At 53.6% G+C, this 17,261-nt stretch overlaps 6 protein-coding genes across 6 annotated transcripts; 3 read left to right on the top strand and 3 right to left on the bottom strand.

The window, feature by feature from the left end:
• Positions 1 to 1,227: 1,227 nt before the first annotated feature.
• COL26b_009157 (uncharacterized protein) lies at positions 1,228 to 2,619 on the top strand (the record flags this gene model as incomplete). The annotated part of the gene is made up of 1 exon (XM_053181897.1): positions 1,228 to 2,619. One exon carries the CDS (start codon positions 1,228 to 1,230, stop codon positions 2,617 to 2,619), a length of 1,392 nt encoding a protein of 463 aa, XP_053034128.1.
• Positions 2,620 to 3,170: 551 nt separating this feature from the next.
• COL26b_009156 (uncharacterized protein) lies at positions 3,171 to 4,179 on the bottom strand (the record flags this gene model as incomplete). Its single annotated transcript, XM_053181896.1, has 3 exons — positions 3,171 to 3,201; positions 3,267 to 3,611; positions 4,097 to 4,179. 3 exons carry the CDS (start codon positions 4,177 to 4,179, stop codon positions 3,171 to 3,173), a joined length of 459 nt encoding a protein of 152 aa, XP_053034127.1.
• Positions 4,180 to 4,389: 210 nt separating this feature from the next.
• COL26b_009155 (uncharacterized protein) lies at positions 4,390 to 5,448 on the bottom strand (the record flags this gene model as incomplete). The annotated part of the gene is made up of 1 exon (XM_053181895.1): positions 4,390 to 5,448. One exon carries the CDS (start codon positions 5,446 to 5,448, stop codon positions 4,390 to 4,392), a length of 1,059 nt encoding a protein of 352 aa, XP_053034126.1.
• Positions 5,449 to 5,989: 541 nt separating this feature from the next.
• On the bottom strand, positions 5,990 to 7,891 carry COL26b_009154 (uncharacterized protein; the record flags this gene model as incomplete). The annotated part of the gene is made up of 2 exons (XM_053181894.1): positions 5,990 to 5,996; positions 6,051 to 7,891. The coding sequence occupies 2 exons, from the start codon at positions 7,889 to 7,891 to the stop codon at positions 5,990 to 5,992; spliced, it is 1,848 nt and encodes a 615-aa protein (XP_053034125.1).
• A 1,776-nt stretch (positions 7,892 to 9,667) lies between these two features.
• On the top strand, positions 9,668 to 11,327 carry COL26b_009153 (uncharacterized protein; the record flags this gene model as incomplete). The annotated part of the gene is made up of 2 exons (XM_053181893.1): positions 9,668 to 10,860; positions 10,928 to 11,327. 2 exons carry the CDS (start codon positions 9,668 to 9,670, stop codon positions 11,325 to 11,327), a joined length of 1,593 nt encoding a protein of 530 aa, XP_053034124.1.
• Positions 11,328 to 15,503: 4,176 nt separating this feature from the next.
• COL26b_009152 (uncharacterized protein) lies at positions 15,504 to 16,979 on the top strand (the record flags this gene model as incomplete). Its single annotated transcript, XM_053181892.1, has 3 exons — positions 15,504 to 15,581; positions 15,635 to 15,734; positions 15,931 to 16,979. 3 exons carry the CDS (start codon positions 15,504 to 15,506, stop codon positions 16,977 to 16,979), a joined length of 1,227 nt encoding a protein of 408 aa, XP_053034123.1.
• Between the last annotated feature and the right edge of the window lie 282 nt (positions 16,980 to 17,261).

The following is a 17,261-nucleotide window of genomic DNA, read 5'->3' as shown; positions in this document are numbered from 1 at the left end:
GACACTGGCGGCCCTTCTTTACGTCTTGCTGCCACGCCGCCATGAAGCGTGTGAGATGAGTGTGCCTCGGCGGCCGTCTCTTCCTTCGAATGCGACTCTGATTCATTCGACCGGTAGAGGCACTCTTCCTTTCGGGTGCCGCCTCCCGATCGGCTCGTTCGCAGACATCAGCTCTGGGCCGTGCGTCGCAACCCTCTGAACCAACCACATGGATGCTTTCTTCGCCGTCGCACTGCCCAGACCCAGGGTCACAGGCATCAAGACAGGGTGTCGAGATGCCTGCCCAGCCTGGATAGCCGAAGAGCGGGAGCGCCTCCGGCAACGTCATGTCCAAAATGCAACCTGATGCCGCAACAAATGCACCGTGAGGGAAAAAAGTCTCATCTCGACGCCGGCATCGCCATGGCTGTATGCCTGGAATGCCGAGGGTAACGGCCTGCGCTATCTGCTGGGGCTGAGATGTGCCAGGTACATTGTCTCTCATGAATCCGACGCTTCTTCCAAGTGACGGCGACATTGACAACTCCAGCAGTACGTATTACGCTATTACTCGGCGGCAGTCTCGCAGAAAACGGGATCAAGGGACTGCTCCACGTCAATTGGACACCGTGACGGGACAATAGAAATCCCACCCACACTCACCCATATTTACCCCGACATTCTTCCTCGCATGCGCATTCTGCAATCCGCAATCTGGCCCCCTTTCCCTTCCGCAGCGCTGCCAACTCGTCGCCGCATTCGGATCGTCAAAGGGGTCATCGTTGTTGCTGAGCCTGGGTGCGGAAAGCGCAGAGTGGAGAGCCACGGGGCAAAACCTGGGGGAATCTTGCTACGCCACGCGCCCGTCTCATCTTCTCCTCCTCTTCTCTTCCCTTGCCCACTTTCCCGCTTCCTGCGTCCAACCCTGCATCCCTTTTACTACCTGGCCATCTGCAGACTCTGCTGTCGCCGAACCTGCGCCAAGCGAGTCCGCTGCTTTACATAAGGTCACCACCTCGCTCTTCACTCGCTCACTCTACCCCACGAATCGCCATTTTGGCTGAGACACGCCTGGGCACACGTCGTCTTCAAAGTCTGTACAGACGGCTTTTCATCTCACGTGTCACCGGGCTCGACTTGTCTCATTCTCGCATACGACACCGCTTAATCAAGATCTAATATCTCACCTGCCCGCCTTCGCCCCATTTCGACGATACCCCAGGTTTTCACCACCGACACCCGCCCATCATGACTTCGAACACGTTGCTCTCCCTCCCCGACGAGGTTCTGCTCCAGATTGTCGGACACTTGACACCACCTCTTGACGGCTTGGACATCCCCTTCACAGCCTACACCGATCCCGATGGAGTCGTCGTGAGCAATCGCGTCGCCCTGTACCGACTCGCCTTCGTCTGCCGCCGCTTGTCGGATCTCGCCATCCCGTCTCTTTACCAGACGGTCTACTTATGGGGCCGGTCACGTCTTCAATCGCTATTGCAGACTCTCCTAGAACGGCCAGAGCTCGGCGCAAACATGCGCATATTCTCATATGTCTCGTGCCTGGGCAGCGATCACTATCCTACCGACGTTCTATGTCCGTACAAGCGTACCCATTGGCGCCACTTAGTGGAAGAGTCGTCCCGATTCCCGGACCGCATCAAGGCCTTCATGCGGGAAGCTAAGACGGATCTCGAAGTCGTTCAAATCGTGTTCGCCCTCGTTCTCTACTCGACGCCAAATCTGCGCACCCTCCACATGCGCATGCCCTTCGCCGCTGGCGAGTACCAGAAGCTCAAGGATATTCTTACTCCGGACATCGAACCCGACGAAGGCTGCCCCCGAGTTCTCAACTCACTCACACGTATCATGCTGGAGCCCATGCCCGACTTTCCCGGGGCGACTTTCTGGCCCCGCCGCGAGCTGCCATGTCTACTGAGGCTGCCCAATCTCAAGGCCGTGGAGCTGGGATCTGCTCATTTCCGACCAGCGGCCCTCCCGCCAGGTGACGGATGGGGCGATGACGGCAGCTGGAAGCATGTTGAAGAGGTACGGCTCGTCCGCAGCAGCATGTGGGGTTCAGGTTGGCACGCCATCTGCGCTCTGTGCCCCAATCTGAAGCTTCTCGAGATGAGTCCTTCTGGCGTTTCCGACCAGGCTGCCGACGGCGAGCACAATCTCAACACGGCTCTGGGTCTTGTTGCCGAAACCCTCGAGACGTTTTCATTCGAGGGCATCTTGGCCGCCAACTTCTCCCAGCATGTCGGTGGAGACGGCACTCTCACTTGCTTACCCAAGATGAAGGCGCTGCGAAACGTCAAACTCGACATCGGCATCTTGTTTGGCAAGCCGGAGAGGATGGACAAGTTCGACGTCCTGGGAAGCCTGCCCCAATCCTTAGAAATACTCGACTTGGCAGAACTGTGGCACGATGTTGAAATCGACAAGCTGGGATTCCAGGCCCGAAAACAGTATGAAAGCGGCATTCAGAACGCCTTGCGGAAGCTCGTTTTCGGAAGCAAGGAGAAGCTCCCGAACCTCAAGGAAGTCACCTTCCGCCCGAATCCCTTTTACGCTCAACTTCCTTTGCCGGATACCCTCATGGTTGGAAAGTCGGACGTTGACTTCAAGCTGGTGTACTAAGACCTCACCTCGACGTGGAATAATTCTTTCTATCCCTAGCATTACAGCGAGCTCGGAGTTATCGATCATGCATGGAGGCAAAAGCATAAGCACTAGATATCATTGACTTAGATTTATCCATTTAATCAAACTCATTTCTTCATCCGGCGCCCGCGCTCGGCTATGACTGAGACTTTCACTGCGTCCACTCAACTCACAGCCTCCACCAGCTTCGCGGTCGCTCATCTCTCGATGGCTCTCGATAGGTTCGGCGATCTCCCACGACGTATGTCTTTTGACGAGGTCGTCGCTCATCCACGATATAGCCACGGGCGGCATGCCGTCTTTCCTTCTCGAGGTCCCAATCTCGATCGCGACTACGGTCCTCGCCACCCCAGCTCCCCCGCCGACTATGCCTTCGAGGCCTCTCTTTCTCAACTTGGATCCTATCCTCACCATGACGATATTCCCCGCCCGCAAACCTCACCTCACTCCGGTGACGCCCCTGAGTCCTTGGACGATCCTCGCTTCGATACCGCGTCGTCTGCTCACTACCCCGATCACTCGGCCTCTTACTCGTTCTCTCCTCCGTCGCCGCCGGCTCTTCCAGAATCCCACTAACCCTCCTCTGCCCCATCCTCTCATACTTCCGCAGCAAACCCACATACTTCACCCAGCAATCCGCCAAAATCTCCGTGCTCAGCTTCAGATCATCCGCCTCGGCGCCCATCAGCGCGATCCGCCGCGTCCACCCGCACTCCCACGCATCCAGCACCTTCCCGCACGCGCCGCCATGCGACGCCGCATGCCGCCGCCGCTCCCTCTCGATCCGCTGCTGGCCCTTCTCGAGCTCCGCCTCCGCGTGCAGGAGGATGCGGCCGATGTCGAGCAGCTCCGTGATGGCGAATTTGAAGTCCCCCGACTCGGCGGTCTGGAAGTCCGCATCGCGGTCGAAGGTGGGCAGCCGGCGCCACGGCGTGTGGGACGGGATCGGGGTCGGTGGGCGGGCGTAGCTGTAGGAATAACGGCGCGAAGAGGATGAAGGGGGTGGGTGGTCGCAGACGTAGCGGTGGTAATGCGTCGGCCGGCGACACGCCCTGCGGCAGCTGTAAAGGGTGCTCGAGAGGCTGCAGCAGCCGTGCGAGGGGCAGCGGCCCGGGTGCGAGGAGGAGCGCGGGAGCGGGCAGGCGCAGGAGGGTGGTGTCTCGTAGGGGTTGATGTAGTGTGTTTTGGTGGATGATATGATGGGTCTGATGTCGCAGGAGAGGGTGTGCGTGTGGACTTTGTAGCACATCGCGGCGGGGGTTGAATGATCTGGAGAGTGGAAGAGACTTGATTATTTGGGATGGGAGAGAATTGAGTGCGTGGACGAAGTGATGAGGCTTGGGAAATGGGGGAGTTTGCCGACGCAGATATATCATCGTGCTGCTGTGCGGTGAATCTCATTGTTCAGAGTCTTGCGGGTCGAGGTTGAAGACTGGATTGACGGACAAAGAACCTGTGTTCGGGTGGGTATGCGGGTGTTCTGGTGTCGTTGTTGGCCTCGTCGGTGAAGAAAGTCTTTGTCGTGTTGAACAGCATCTTGACATTCTTTCAACGTCGTCAATCCTGATTTTCTTCCACTCCATCAGGACGGTTTCATGGACTGTGCCTCCCAACATTGGCTCTGAAGGCAAATTTTGGAGAGAAAAAGTGGTTTTTTTTACACAGCTATGGATTACAACACAAGAGAAGAGAAACCTCCACAACTAAATTCACAAAATACAACCAAACATCAAAGCAGCAAAATCATCACTCCCCAGGTGGATACGCCCCCAAAACCGCCTCCCGCTCCGCCGCCGTAATCGGCATCACCCCACCATGCCGTGCACTCGGCGGCATCACCCATCCCTCCCCCGCCAGCTTCCAGTCCGGCTTGCTAATATTCTCCGTCACAAGCGGGATGTACCTCCGCCCCGTAAACTCGTCCACGAACAAAAAGTACTTCTCCCCATTCACATCCCCGGGGTTCGACTTCACCACCGCCGGGCCCTCGATCTCGCCCACGCCGGCGGTGGTGGAAATACAACTCGCGACGACGTCCCACCCGTCCAGGCCTGATGACAAATTGCTCGACTTCTCGTGTATTATGTCCCGGCACCCTGTGGCGTTGCCGGAGTCGTCCTTGGTGAAGCGGTGGTACACCCCGTCCACCTCGATGACAGTAGCATCATACCGCGAGCCGCCGGCGTCCTGCCACACCCGCGCCTCGCTGAACTCCACAAAGTCGCTCGTCGTCGCGTACATAACGCGGTTATACGATTTCCCCGTGTGCTCCACATCATCCTCCTCGTAAAGACTCGACGCCCAGAAGACAATCCACATCCCCTGCCCCTCGTCGAAATACGCCTCCGGCGCCCACGCGTTGCCTGCCTCGGGCGGCGCGACTAACACGTGCCGCTGCTCGGACCAGTGCACCAGGTCAGGCGACTCCCAGACCTCGATGTGCCTGCTCCCCACGCGCTGGGCGTCGGTGAAGGACATGCCGCGCCCGATGGAGAGGTCCGTTGCCAGGAGGAAGAATTTGTCGCCGGTGGGCGAGCGGGTGATGAACGGGTCGCGGAGGCCGAGGGAGCCTTTGGAGGAGGTGAGGATGGGGGCGGAGGCGTTGAGGGCGGTGTAGGTGAGGATGTCGCCGGGGTCGGAGGCGGCGAGGAAGATGTTTTCGCCGCCTATGGAGTTGCGGACGAAGTAAACGAAGAGGTAGGCTTCGTAGGTTAAGGAGGAGCGGGGGGTGGAGGGGGTGGTGGGTTTGGCGTGGGTGGAGGTGAAGATGGCTATGAGAGTGAGGAAGATGGTGAAGGGATTCATTGCGAGGGTTGCTTACTTGTTTTCGTATAAGGTCTTGATGGTTGTGTTAGTGTGAGGTATCAATGGGACAAGATGTTTGATGATGGCCATCTTATGCTCAGCGAGGGCAGGGAGAATAAGAGCTTCGGTCGAAGGCCCGGAGGATATATCGTCCTCGAGGACCATAGTGATTTCCTGATGATCCTCATGATGGCTTCAGGTTCTATCTCGTTCGGAGCATCTTCAACGCTCCTCTACCTCCGGCGTCAGGGATTGTGATTACCGTACCAACCGGCGTGCGTCCCGACTGCCGTGCCGATTGCTACGCTAAAAGTGCCGGCGCGGGAGTCGGCTGACCGGTCTCACTGCTTGGTGGTGATTGGCTCGTGCCCCGGACCTGCTCTCTGAATCCCCCGATGAGATGCTCCTTGGAAAAATATTTCTCCCATCAGATTCAACGACGTTCGATTCCACGTCTAGTTTTCACTTGATAGGTCATACAAAGCAAGCAAGCAAACAATTAGCAACAAGATTGGTGGTACGCCATCAAGGGTTTCAACATTCACATCCTAGAACCTACAAGCTAAGCCAGCTCCAACCTAAGCGCATCATACTGTACATACAACGCGTCCGGCAGAAGCGCAGTCTCTACACTGCTTGCGTTGAACGGCAGACTCAACGTCAACTCGTTCCGACCCTCTTTTAGTGCCTCTGCAGAGAAAGTAAACTTATTCTCAATATTCTGACACGCGACAGCACTCCTCACGCCGCACGATCCGCTCCGCCAGTACGGGATAACCCACGTTGACTCATACCGGTTGTTGAAGTTTACCGTCCACGGCAGGTTGCTGTACGGATGGCCCGAAACAGTCCACTTGGCATTCCCGTTCGCCGTCTTAGTCCCGGCAATCTGCACCGTGAGAGTGGCCGTTTTGGCGGCGTCCAACTTGTCTTTGGCGAGATTGAAGGTGATGGTCCAGTTGTTCACGTTGTCGTAGTAGTTCTCCTCCCGGAGGTGGTTACCTTTGGCAGGGAAGAATGCCCAGTGGATGTAATTCAGGTCCTGTGCCTCGTCGCTCTGGCCAACTTGGAAGTTTACGCCCTCGGGGAAGTCTTTCTCGTAATCGTACTTGCCCCAGTAGATGCGGTACTGTTCAGGCTGAAGAGGCTTAGAGGTGTCCGGGGCGTATCCGTGGAGGTATTCTCCGGAGGACTTGTCCGGGACGCCAATCCGCCAGATCTCCTCGCCGGCGCTTTCTTCTTTCCATTCGAATGTCGGCTTGGTCGTCGCAGTATCTTTGGTGATTTCAACGTCGTCTTGGATATACCATCCAAACACACCGTCCGCGTAGACGGTGACTCTGTACGTGCCTTCAGCAACGCGCGGAACTCTGAAGTTACCTCTCTCGTCGATCTCAGCCCAGTATTGAAGTGACTTGGTATTGAAAACGTTGAGTTGGAAGTCCTGCTTATTCTCCGACAAGACCACAATCGGTCGTTTCGCACCCTCGGGAAGCTGGACAGCCCCCTCAAACACAGTCCGCTGCGTCGACGGAATGAAGTTCGGAACATACTCCGCAATACTGTCATAAAAGGCCTCGTTCCACTCTGCGTCCGCAAACTGAACTGCATCAGCCCTCAACTCGGCCACGGTCGTCTCCGGCGTGCCCTTGTTGAAGTAGTAGAACTGCGGGCCCCACGTTCGATCGAAGCCGTGAGTGATGTTCGGCATCGGCGCGCCGTACGTGCTCCCATCAGCGCTCGTTGAGCCGTCGCTGAATTGTCCGTGGACATCGTGGTTGCGCCACGACTCTGACAGGGTGTACTTGGTGAAGTAGTCCGAGTATTGCTCCGTGTACGGGTCATCGGGCACCCCGCCGACATACGTCGTGGCATCTTGCACCGTCACGGCCTGGGAGAACGTAGCATCCTTTGGAAGCGGCCCGAAGTTGCCCTCGCTGGTGGAGAAATGCGTCCAAAGCGGCGTGTTAGGGCGAAACAGCGTGCGCAGCTCGCCCAGATCACGGAGGAGCGGCTTGCTTTCGTTGAAGTACGTCAGGCGCGAGAAGGCATGCAACCCAGTCTCTTCGCCGCGGAGGAAGAAGTACTGCGATAGTGTCTGATTCGTTGCCGCGAACTTGTCGGACGTGATGAGCCCGCCGAACGGGGTCCCTGTTGAATCGGTGCCATTGATGAGCTGCAGCGAGGCCGTTCCGCCGGGCGTCCAGAAACCTGAGGGGGTGCATGAGCAGTCGAGGTAGGGACCCTTGCCGCGGTTGCCATTCAGAGGACCCAGGAGGTCTTGGCCGTCGAGGGTGAGGTCGGTGATGTGGCCGCTGGATTTGGTGAGGATGACGGAGAGGCGGTCGTTTGTGAGGGTTAGGTGGGTTGAATTCTCTCCGGTCGTGAGACGAGCCGCTGCGTGGCTCGCAGCGGCGAGGATGAGAGCTTGGGAGCCCCTCATGTTGGCGTTGGCGGACCTGTAGGATGAGTTGAATGACTCCGCCTACTGTTGCGCCAACCCGCGACTTCACTTTAAATCAGTGACGACTTATATACTAGTGGAGAAGAGTCCATGAATTGTAGGGTTGTTTCCATGAGATCATTTTTAGACAATGCAAGGTGTCCGTCTCTGCAACCTGATGCCCCCGTCATGAACTACCCCGTAAAGCGACATGGAATAATTTCGGGCAGATCCAAGACCGAGCGCCAAGCTTTCTAAGAAGCAATCTCCATGAGGGCACCAATCCGACGCTGTGATCTCCCCACTGTAGTCGGCATTGCGCTAGCATCCGCACGTGCCGAGAAAACAGCTGCCAAAAGCGAATGTTGTCAATTAAGCGACCTGTCTTAAAGGTTTCTGTCAACTAAGAGCCTTGGCAACTCTGGCGTTGCGATCGTCAGCTAGGTTCACCAAGGAGGAAAGTGCGCCGCCTTGATCTCCGGCCGACCGGCTCAGCCTTTGTTGATGAGTGTTTAAAAGATAAGCAGTGGCCAATTCAATCCTCTACAAACATTCGAAGCGCACAACCAATTACTCCATCTAAAATGAAGATGCCAAAGCAGTCCCACGTCAATTGCCTCTGTGACCGCTCCCTCAAGAGCGATGACAGCCTCACCAAACTTTTCCGAGATAAAAAGTATGATGTCCGCATGTTTCTGAGCAAACGCCCTTTTTCTAGAGCCCCGAAGAGACTGTGACTAATTGAAACGTGGCGGATATGTGGAAAGCAAGGACCAACTTTCACAAAGCAACAAGAAATCTTGTATCACGCTTACAGTAGAAGCCCCAGACAAGACACTGTTTGGATCGAAGCTGAGGCTCTCTCAAACTTAAAGTGCAAAGTGTCAAAGTACAGAGAGCTTAGCGAACGATCGGCTAGTACCTTTTCATGCGATACCGCCTAAAGTGACGCTCCAAAAGGTTTGTCGTCTTCAGTTGTCACCTAGGGGTGGATGAGAAACGTCTGGCAGACTTCCACGGGTCTTGTTCTTTTGTTGATTGACTGAGAAGTGGAGGCTGATCAGTTAACTTAAAAGGAAGAACGAGGCTGATAGCGTTGACTGGTTGTGGTGCAGAAGTGGGCATGCGCTGGCTGTCGCTGCCGCATTCCATTCGCTAATGCTTTGTCTGGTACCATATGTCATCGGAGATCCCACACTAATAATGATCTGACTGCGGGGTGACAAGCAATGAAACATTCAGTAACATGTTGCAAAAGTACCATCCGGGCCATCCTTCGTCCGATGGTTTTCGCCATCCAAGAGCTGGGCTGCTTACATGTGGGGAAGTGCAGGCAGCAATTTGGTTGCCTTCGTCCTCGTCCGCATCAACGACGTTCATGCGGACATGCTTGAAACCTTTGAATGCGACAATCTATATACCTAAGACTTCGAGATACTTTCCTAGGTACATTCATTTTCACTGATTGGATTCATAAGAGCTGGTCCTGCAATGTCTGAACCGACCGCAAATACAGAGGCCGGTGCCTCCCATGGCTCTCAACGTACGACAGCTTCACGAGCTAGAGCCCGAAGCAATCCAGCTGAAGATTCAAAGTGTTTGAAAGCCTTCGACACCGAAATCAACTATCTTCTTCAGAAAGACAGAAACGATGCCTGTGCAGAAGGCACTGGCCAGTGGTTCTTCCATCATACGGTGTATGAAGCCTTTCAACGTTCCAAAGAATCGCACCTGCTGCTCGTCACCGCAGAGGCAGGAGGTGGAAAATCCACCATCATGCGAACGCTCATTGATACTCTTCAAGCGACCGATGAGCCTCCACTAGCGTCGTACTTCTTCTTCAAGGATGACGATGACAGCCTCCGCGACTACGATGATGCCCTCAGCACCGTGGTTTATCAGTTGCTGTCGCAGGATCACACACTCGTGCAACATGCTCGGGCGCCACAAAAAGAGCACGGGGACGCAATTAAGCAACAGACCGAGGTCGTGTGGCAGATCATCACAAGAATAGCTGCTGAAGCGAAACGCGACGTCTATTGCATTTTTGATGCAGTCGATGAGTGCGCTGGAGAAGGCCGCAAGCGATTTTTGACCGACTTATCAAGTGTATTTGGCAATTCTCTTCAAACACATTCTCGATTAAAAGTGGTCATATCTTCTCGTCCGTGGGAAGAAGAAACTCAGTTGTTCACCGAACTATTGGGGTCTCCAAGGACCAGTCATCTAGTGGGCGAGAATGCCACGGTTCAGTCTGACATTCGCAGTGTCATTCGACTGAAAGTCAAGGAAATAGCCAAGGAGAAGCATCTCGACGGAAACACAGAAGCTTTGCTTTTGGAAAGGCTTATCAGGAAAAACGTGCGGACAAGATCGTTCTTGGCCGTTCGAATGGCGTTTGAGTTGTTGCGCTCAGATGCGAGAATGAACCGAGAGGCGACAGAAGAGATCATTGACGAAATTCTTGCCGGTGTCCCCCAACAACTTGGGGACCAGTTCAACAACATGTTGCACCACAGCCCAGACAAGGAACACGCTTGGAGGCTTCTCTGCGTTATCCTCGCAGCGCGAAGAACAATCAAAATTCCAGAGTTCAAAGTCATTTATGCTCTCACTCAGAGATCATGCAGCAACCTTGGTCTGGCGAAGTCGTATGACGAGCTCGATCTAACAGCCAACGACGAGGAATTTAAGAGCATGGTACGGGCTCGATGTGGTCTGTTCATAACCTTCGGCAAGAACTCGGTCTACTTGTTTCATCAGACAGCGAGGGAGTTCTTGATGACCACAGAAGACATGGCTGTGGCTCCGCCCTTCGATCGATTGGCGCAGAATCCAGGCAGTCTTGACGACAACGAAGTAGCTTCTTGGAAAGGCTGTATTTCGAAGGAAGATGCCAACCTGGTCTGCGCCACTGTCTGTCTAGACATCCTGAACATGGACATATCCCGCCAACGAATACTTGAAATGTGAGTTTCTAGTTCTTGACCGGATGGTGAACGTAGGACACCTCAGCTAATCGTCTCTCTATTCCAGATTCGACACCCTTAACGCCGGAAACGATATGTTTCAGGACATACAAGATTTCGTTTCGCCACGCCCATTCTTCATGTACGCAGCGTTCAACTGGCATGAACACATCATCCTCAGCGGTGACGGCGCTTCAAAGACTCTGCTGGACGATAAATATTGCGCAATTCTGGATATTGGCAAGCCAAAATTTTGGGCTTGGTTCCTTCCCCTCAATGAGTACATCAACACCAGCACTGTTCATCCAAAAGCAGTCATCTCCAGTGTCTGGGCACCAGACGAGAAGAAACGTCGGCACAGCGTCCAATATGGACTCTTTCTGAGAGAAAGCTGTCTGCAGAATCTTTTTCCAATGGGTAGCAAGGTCCATGCTCTGTTCAAAGATGCGGACCCGGTGCCAAAGTAAATAGAACCAGGGAATACGATATTAGACTCAAACACCACTAACCCTTATCGATAGACCGCAAACCGAAGGTCCTTATTGGGAGGCTGAAGGCGGTTACGAACTTGTAGATGCGTTCCACATGGCCTTCGGGGAATATGAAATGATAAGTGCGAATCAAGCAGTCCGGGCATTGGAGGAAGGCGATACGGAGCGAGGATCAATGCTCTCAGCAGATGTCCCGATATCAACAATGATCTGGACATGTATAACAGATATTTCACCGAACGCTTTTCGCACGACTTTGGCTTCCATGAAGGATGTGAATTGGCTGCGCGACGTACCAGAACACATCTTATACCGCCGATATAGATGGAGCGGATGGTGCTCCCGGACTGGGAAGGATTTGAGAGAGGACCGTCAAAAGAGTTGGTCAAAACCCTGGCCCCCTTCGACCCCGACGATATATGTGGCAGGTCAGAACACATCACCGAAAAGCACCGACCTGTTCGGTGCGTTGGCGGACTGGATAGAGTCTTCAGAAAAGGCCGCAGTCTTTGCGCAGGAGCTATGGGAAGCAGGGGGGTTCTTGGTCCCCTGTTTGTGCAGCAGGCTCATCCAGGCCGGAGCAGATGTTGACTGTAAATCGTGGAATGACGGCAAGACCGCCCTGCAGATTGCAGCCACCCTTTGGGAGCACGACTTGATACGAATCCTTTTAGATTTGGGAGCAGACCCTACCGTATGCTCTTCCAATGGTTACACTGCGTTGCATTGGCTGCTTCATCCCGACAAAGCCTTCAAGCAGCTCAACGAGGCACTGAGAGAGAACCCAAAGCGTCAACCGCGCCATCGGAAATCTCGGATTTCAGCATCGGTAAAATCCCTAGCACGGTCAGCTTCAACCGACACATCAGCAATTGACGTACTATGCGGAAACGGGAAGACGCCCCTGATGCTTGCTGTAAGAGAATCCCCAACAGCGACCAGGACCCTCTTGAACGAAGGTGCAGAGCCTGATAAGCGAGATGGTAACGGCCGAACTGCGCTCATGCACTATTTCCTGTCTGGGTTTAATGGCCGTGCAACCTCCACCTTGAATTACCTTCTGCAAGCAGGATCGGATAGTCTTGCGGCCGACTCATCCGGGAGAACGGTGCTCAGTTATTGGGCACGACGCGTTACCAACAAACAACTTTCTTACCTTTACCCCGGTACCAACTCTTACAACAAAGCTTTCCATGCACTAGCCACCTTTGGCTCACTCTCTGAGCGAGACGTCATGGTCCGGGAGCTAGCCAAGGAAGTTATGCCCCTCGTGGTAACGGCAAGACTTGGGAACGCTGAGTTATGCTGGGCACTGTTGGAAGGAGGAGCGAATCCCGACAAGCACGGAGTTCCTATGAAAAGCCAATTAAGTATAAACGGCGGGAGCGTGTCTTCGGACTTGGAGGACCTGGTCTGGAATCCTGTTCTGGTCGCATTGTGGACCAAAGCGTACGTGACCACCGCAATCCTGCTGGCATACGGAGCGAATGTCAAGTTCCAGGTTCCCACGCGTAAGCGAACCAAATGGAACCGATGGAGAGTTAAGAAATCAGGCATCACGCCGCTACATCTGGTTGTTGGCGGAAATGACCGCTACACTTGGGATGGTGACAGTAAGCTGGCGCTCTCCAGTGGCGGACAGGCTGAAGGGTGTGCGTTTGGTGCAGCCACAAACCCAGATTACCCAGTCACGCACCGATCAGCCATGGAGTTCTTGGCCAAGCACCAAATGGATCACTGGGCGAGACATCGCGCGAGAGAGAACGCCGAAGCGAGTTCAGATGTGAGATATTCCTCGCATATATGAACACAAAGATGGCGCTGACCTTGCACAGTCTGAATATGAAATCAAACGAGCTCCGCCGTCAAACGATAGCAAGAAAGCAGAGATGGTCCCATTTGACACTCTCTTTGGCGGAGAATTCCTGCCGAAACCTCATCATGCACTCGATTCACTTCTTGGGGTCATCATCAACAAGAACCAGACAGCCGACGAGAGTCGTGCGGCATTGGCAGAGTACATGCTGCAGAATGGTGCCGCCGTAAATGCAACAAGTCAGGAAGGCATCACCCCATTGTTCATCGCCGTCAGCCAAGGTAGACTGGATTTCGTGAAACTTTTACTGCAGCACGGCGCCGACCCAAACCTTGCAAGCAAGGGGGGCTGCAGGCCCTTAATGATAGCAGCACGGAACGGCAATGAACCCATCACCGAAGCGCTTCTTACCTCAGGAGCCGATCCGAATGCACAGCTTGACAATCTCCCGCCGGGAGAGTGTACTTGCGTCGCTTTCGTCGCGTGGAACCGTTTTTCTCATGACGCCTGTTACGCACCGCTTAACTCTCTAGCGATAGCGGCAGAGCGTGGGCACATCGATGTCGTGGAGACCTTGCTGGCACAAGGGGCGGATGTGAATTTGCCTATCGTGCATCATGCACACGGTAGATTGCCAACTAAACGCGAGCAGAGGCGCCGTGAGCTGGATCACACGCCAGATTCTTCGGATGCCGAGTCAGACTTAGACACAGAGAGTTGGGAAGGACGCATTAGCGTCGGAACCGCGCTGACATGGGCTCGAGGGGAAGTGCGGGATCTACTTCTGCGACATGGTGCGGACGCCGCCATAGAGAAGGCGCCACAGAGATGCGAATGTCCGACCATTCACAAGCGAAAACAGAAAAGCGGTTTTGGTCGAGACTCTGATGACGACTATCCCACAGACGAAGCGAGCGGCTCTGATACAGACTTGCCATGGCGAAGACGCCAGTCTTTTATTAGGAAAGACAGCGACGGTGACAGCTCTTAATCTTGGTGGGGCTACGGCAGCCGTAATCCAGAGCATAAGGAGGACTTCTCTGGTGGTATGCCCAACGGAGTTCTACAAGTGGGCACTCTGGCAGTATAGTAGATAACAGAAGAGCCGTACATTGCTCCATAAGACTACTGGGAAGGAATGTAACAAACCGAACCCGAGTTCCACCTTTCTACAATAGTAGCAATGAGGATATTGAGATCGCAAGGATCTATGAACAAGTTGAAGGCTTTAACGTCATATTCGGTGTAATAGGCGCGAAGACTCATCATTACTCACGGCCAGTATGCGTACACACTGTCACTCCGGAGATCTGATGCCCACTTCACCACTTAATTCCGTAGACGTGGAATTGGATTCGTCCGATGAATAGTGACATCGATTGGGCTTTCTTTGAGAAAGATGTGCTTTTCGAGAGGTCCGGGTAATGCTTAGCAAGATTATCCAGCCATGGCTCAGTTGAGACTTCTTCCACTCCTGGGCGAAGTCCTGGACAATGGTGGCTAGTGATATGCATCAGTCGTAATTATCTTTCAGAAGACATCAATCATATTAGTTTAATGGTCCACATCGTCGCATCGACCTTCCACATCGAGGTCGACGACAGGATCAGTAATCGTCAAAATGCCACACATCAAGTCAGTGCCGACGGTGGAGCTCACCGAAAAGTGGACACACCGGGGCTGGAAACGGCATTCACAACCCGGCGCGGTGCCCGAATGATGTTTCAATCCATGATGTTTCAATCCATTTCTGCGCGGCATAGCTAGACGCATCGGAGTTATTGTGAGACTCTACAGCTCTAGAGCCAGATTGCGATGAATCAGTTGCTGCTGGATTGACCATGAAGAAAGCTCGGATTCGCTTTGAGATGGAGGTATTTAACGATGAACGTCACGGCTGTTGGGATGAACCACAAACCAGAACAAAAGCGACACACTCCTGCAAACTACAATCATTCGCAAAATGGACGTCACGACTAGTCCAGAGGCCTCATTGGCTCCAGCGCATCTTACTGACAAAGCGGATGGTCTTGAGACACTGTCTAGAAGCCTACCATACTTGTTCCTTTTGATTATCCTCTGTGTTACTCCTCTCGTTCTGAACAGATCCAAACTTTCAAAGTTTCCGGACGTTACTGTCCCAACGTCTGTATTTGATGTTGGCAATACGAAAGCCAGAAGACAGTTTGTAACAGACGCAACGAGACTTATGAAAGATGGGTTTGCTAAGGCAAGTAGCCAAGGAACCGCTGTATCTCAAGTATGCTCTGACACTAGATGCACACCTGTAGGTTGGAAACACCACACCTTTCCGTATCATCGCTGATGTGGGCGAAATGGTCATCCTCCCACCAGAGTTTGCCGACGCTATCCGCAACGATACTGACCTCGATTTCATGACATTTGTCAATGGGGTTTGTCGTACTGTAGCCATATCTTGGGAATTGACTAGCTGACCGTTTCTTAGCAATTCCACTCAGAGATCCCTGGGTTTGAGGTTTTTAGAGAGGGAACGAAGACCACTCTGGTGACCGATGTCGTCAGAGTCAAGATAACGCAATCTCTTGGTGAGCAAACTACATTGGCAACTAGCACAATGAGCAGCGCGTATTGATTCCAAATAATAGGAAAGGTTACCGAGCCGCTGGCCGATGAGTGTGATCAGGCTAGCCGACAGGCCTTCGGGGATTCCAAAGGTAGATTGACTCTTCCCTTTTGCGATGATACAATGCCGCTTATCTCCTCATTACTGACGCATCGTAGAATGGAAGGAGTTCGTGCTTAAGCCAACCCTCTTGGATCTTGTTGCTCGCATTTCAGCTCGTGTGTTTCTTGGCGAAGAGGGATGCCGCAATCCCGCTTGGTTGAAGATTACCAAGGAGTACACCGTCGACGCCTTTATCGCTGGTGTAGAGCTCCGAAAGTACCCTCCTGGTATCCGTCACGTCATTCACTGGTTTTTACCCCAGTGCAAAGCTGTCCGCGCACACCAGCAAACCGCACGCAACATTATCAACGAAGTCCTACATGCACGCAAAGTAGAGGACCAACAAAGACTGGCGGAGGGTCTCAAGCCTAAGGCGCGAAACGATGCCGTCGAATGGTTCGAACAGATGGCCAAAGGCCGTAACTACGATGCGGCAACTGTTCAGATTGCTCTCGCCATGGCGGCAGTGCATACCACGACCGATCTCCTGTCTCAGACCCTGTACGACATTATGCAACATCCAGAGATTGTGACTGCACTCCGGGAGGAGATCGCAACGGTCATCAGCCAGGAGGGCTGGGAAAAGACGGCGCTGTACAAGCTGAAGCTGACGGACAGTGTGATCAAAGAAAGCCAACGCATCAAGCCGCCCAATGTTGTGAGCATGAACCGGGTCGCCATGAAGGACGTCAAACTTCCAGATGGCTCGATTATTCCTGCTGGGTCAAAGATTGGTGTTTCTGCTCACGCCATGTGGGACCCGTCCGTCCACTCCGATCCTGGATCATGGGATGGGTATCGTTGGCTTAAGATGCGCCAGCAGGAGGGACAAGAGAACCTTCACCAACTTGCCACGACCACCCCGCAGCACATTGCCTTTGGCCACGGAAAACACTCATGCCCTGGGAGATTCTTCGCTGCCAACGAGATCAAAATTGCGCTGTGCTTTTTGTTGATGAACTACGATTTCAAGTTGACTCCGGGTGTAAAGCCCAAGCCTGTAGCCGCTGGCATTCAACTTGACTCCGATCCTACGGCTAAGGTGCAAGTCAGACGCAGCGAGCCTCAGCTGGATTTGGTATCCATGCTGAAGATGGACTCTTGATAGGGACGATAGAGTTTGAGGGAAGATTGGCCATGGTGCATGACATACTAGACAATATCAATTCAAGTCTTTCCTCACGTCGCCGGTGTTGAGTAGTTCCGCAGTAGTGCCGTGGTAGCGGTCGTCAGGAATCTTCCGACATGACTAAATCTTCATTTCACATCATGAGATCGAGCAGCATAGCACCATTTGAAGTAAACTCTCATTGATGACCATAAATTAGCTGTTTGGAGGCCACTAACTAAGTGAAGGCCTTCATCATACAAGATTCATAGCAGCCGT

The sequence above is a fragment of the Colletotrichum chrysophilum genome (genome assembly GCF_026319265.1).
Source record: "Colletotrichum chrysophilum strain AFK26 chromosome Unknown scaffold_86, whole genome shotgun sequence".
NCBI classification, from domain to species: domain Eukaryota; kingdom Fungi; phylum Ascomycota; class Sordariomycetes; order Glomerellales; family Glomerellaceae; genus Colletotrichum; species Colletotrichum chrysophilum.
Note: the sequence above shows the minus strand (reverse complement) of the source record. Positions and strands in the feature narration are given on the sequence as shown.